Consider the following 2,907-nt stretch of genomic DNA (forward strand, 5'->3'; position numbering starts at 1 on the left):
AGAGAGAAAGAGAGAGAGAAAGAGAGAAAGAAAGAGAGAGAGAGAAAGAGAGAGAGAGAAAGAGAGAAAGAGAGAGAGAGAAAGAAAAAGCAGGAAAGAAAGAAAGAAAAGAAAAGAGAAAAGAAAAGAAAGAAAGAAAAAGAAATCTGAGGAGAGGGATCTCACTATTTTGCACAGGTTGGTCTCAAACTCCTAGGCTCAAGCAATCTTCCCATTTCGGCCTCTCAAAGTATTGGGATTATAGGCATGAGCCATCACACCCAGCCCTAATTTAACTTTAAAATGCATCCAAGGTTGTTGTAGGGTGGCAGCTTTTATAATGCACACAAGAAAATTATAGCTTTATCATTAATTAGAATGCTTGATGTGAAAAAGGTCAATTGCATGTAAAATCGGTTTGTATTACTACATTCATCAGTGAAAGGAAAAAGTTATAATAAAATATAAAACATAATTCCAAAAGTAAGTAAATAAAAATACTTAGAGCCTCAATGTGTCATACCTACCTACAACACAAACATAGTCCAGCATTGGATCATTCCTGGATTTACAGTTTCATGGGTGGGGAATATTTTCACAACCCCAGCTTTCATCCATTAACAGAAAGGAAACAGATTAACACAGAAGTCACATATCTGTGGTCCCAGAAAGGAAAGTTGAAAAAGAGAAGCTGTTCAATCAAATAAGTACCTTAGAATAAACAGGAAGATAATTAAGAGTAGGTAACAAGTGCAAGGCTGGCATGATCTGATTTAGAAAGTCACAAAGAAGAAAGAAACATTGAATCATTTAAGACTCAAAATACAACAAATGATAGGCATTTCATACTGTATGCAGTAAGTCATGATTTTAGATTTTTTTTTCCTCAATGGATTGTTACCTGCTATAAGTGTAAAGCATGCCCCGCCTGAATATGCAAAATATCCTTGGAAGATGGCTTGTATAAGGTGAGAGATATCTGGAAATTCAGCATCAAAAGCATTCTGAAACCGTTCTACATTCTCCTTTTTCCCTCTTACCAGGAACACTACTCCAGTTAGGGAAATGAAGCTCAGTATGGACACTTTCAGCACCGAACTAGCCATCTGAAGCCAAGTCACTTCTTTCACACCACGAGAAGTCAGAATTCCTACAATCCACAACATGGCCAATGCCAGACATTTCTTTGGCAGCTTTGGGACAGAGCAGCTGGGGAAAAAAGGCTGGATGCTGTACTCAGCAAGGAGCAGAGCTTGGCCAGCAACTACCCCTGACCCCAGAAACAAGGATGTCCAGAGATTCAAGAAAGCAACTGTGGAGCCAAAGTATCTCTTGAGAAAGTAGTATTGAGCTCCACTGCATGGGAAGCTTATACTTATCTCTGCAGAGCAAAGAGTTGATGTCATGGCCAGTACGGCACAGCCAGCCCAAACGCACAGGGAGACTCCCACGTTCATGCAAGAGTATGCCAACACACCTTTGGGGGACACAAAAATTCCTGCACCAATGATATTAATAAGTAAAAAACTTGTGCCCCAGCAATATCCAAACACTCTCTTGAGCTGTATTTTCTTCCCTCTGTCCATTGTAATTGAAGAGTTTTCAAATTCTATATAAATTACAATTTCTAGATTTTCCTGCCTATGTAGCTGCAAAGGATGTTGATGGATTCCTGAAATAAAATAATGCTGTCCTTTCTGTTCCCTTTTCATTAAGTATAGCTTGGTTTTAATAATTAACAAAATAGAGGTGGAAGATGGGGACAAAAAATAATAAGTAACAAAATATATGTGACACATTCAATAAAATAGACCAACATGTAGAAGGCTTTGGTCTGACTTGTCTTTCAATTATTATCAAAATAATGCACTCAGATTTTTTAAAAAAGGAATTTCCAAGAAGACATGGGTTACAGTACAAAGCTGGGGCTTCCTGCTCTGCTTCACTGCTTCCAAAATGCATTCCTAGTTCCCTCCTTTGGAAACAATCATTTTATTTTATTATTTTATTTTATTTTTTGAGACAGAGTCTCACTCTGTCACCTGGGCTGGAGTACAGCCTTGACCTCCTGGACTCAAGTAACCCTTCCACCTTAGCCTCCCAAGTAGCTGGGACCACGGGCGTGAGCCACCACACCTGGCTAAGGTTTTTGGTGGTTATTGTTTTGTTTTATTTTTGGTAGAGACGAGGGTCTCACTTTGTTGGCCAGGCTGGTTTTGAACTCCTGTGCTCAAGTGATCCTCCCGCCTTGTCTCCCAAATCGCTGGGATTAAAAACCAACCATTTTAAAGTGTGTATGGTTTTAGATCTTTTTGGTGGTTGCCTTCATAACTCTAAATAACACAAAAAGACTTATATTTCTAAATATCTCAACTTTAGAAAGCAAATACTGACCTCTTCCCATGAACATGGAGGAATCAGTTCACTATCCTTTTACTACCTTGCTTCCCTCTTCTTCACATTTTTTTAAAATCACTAAGCTTTCAGGAAACAATTTATCAGGCTTATATTCACAGAAGCTAATTAGCAAGGCAAGGGAGGGAAATGTCCTGAAACATAAGCCTGTCATTTAACCAGTCACCTATCATTCTGGTAGCCTTAGTCACATACAGAAAATTGTGAACAGAAAGTACAGGAGAAGAACTGGCCCCAGGGACAGAGGGAAGGAGGGTCCTAACTGTCTTGTCCTAACCTACAAGTCTAGGAGTGGCTCCCACATTTGTTGACTTTATAATGAAAAGCCCTGTCCTGAGAATTTCCAAAGGCTCATAAGCCTGGAGCACATTTAAGCCTAGGAAATAAGAATTTCTCTCTCTCTCTCTCTCTTTTTTTTAAAAGCTAGGACTAGAGGCATGCACCACCACACCCAGCTAACTTTTGTGGGGATTTTTTTCGGTAGAGATAGGGTTTCCCCATGTTGGCCAGGCT

At 39.5% G+C, this 2,907-nt stretch overlaps 1 protein-coding gene across 1 annotated transcript in view; it reads right to left on the bottom strand.

Moving 5' to 3' along the window:
- SLC7A13 (solute carrier family 7 (anionic amino acid transporter), member 13) overlaps window positions 1-1,663 on the bottom strand; it is a 16,918-nt gene extending 15,255 nt beyond the window's left edge. Inside the window, exon 1 of the mRNA XM_011968055.1 lies at window positions 881-1,663. Coding sequence (XP_011823445.1) covers window positions 881-1,565 — 685 coding nt within the window. The 5' untranslated portion in view covers window positions 1,566-1,663. The remainder of the gene's footprint in view (window positions 1-880) is intronic.
- Between the last annotated feature and the right edge of the window lie 1,244 nt (window positions 1,664-2,907).

This window comes from Mandrillus leucophaeus, unplaced genomic scaffold (assembly GCF_000951045.1).
Source record: "Mandrillus leucophaeus isolate KB7577 unplaced genomic scaffold, Mleu.le_1.0 Scaffold826, whole genome shotgun sequence".
In the NCBI taxonomy this organism is placed as follows: domain Eukaryota; kingdom Metazoa; phylum Chordata; class Mammalia; order Primates; family Cercopithecidae; genus Mandrillus; species Mandrillus leucophaeus.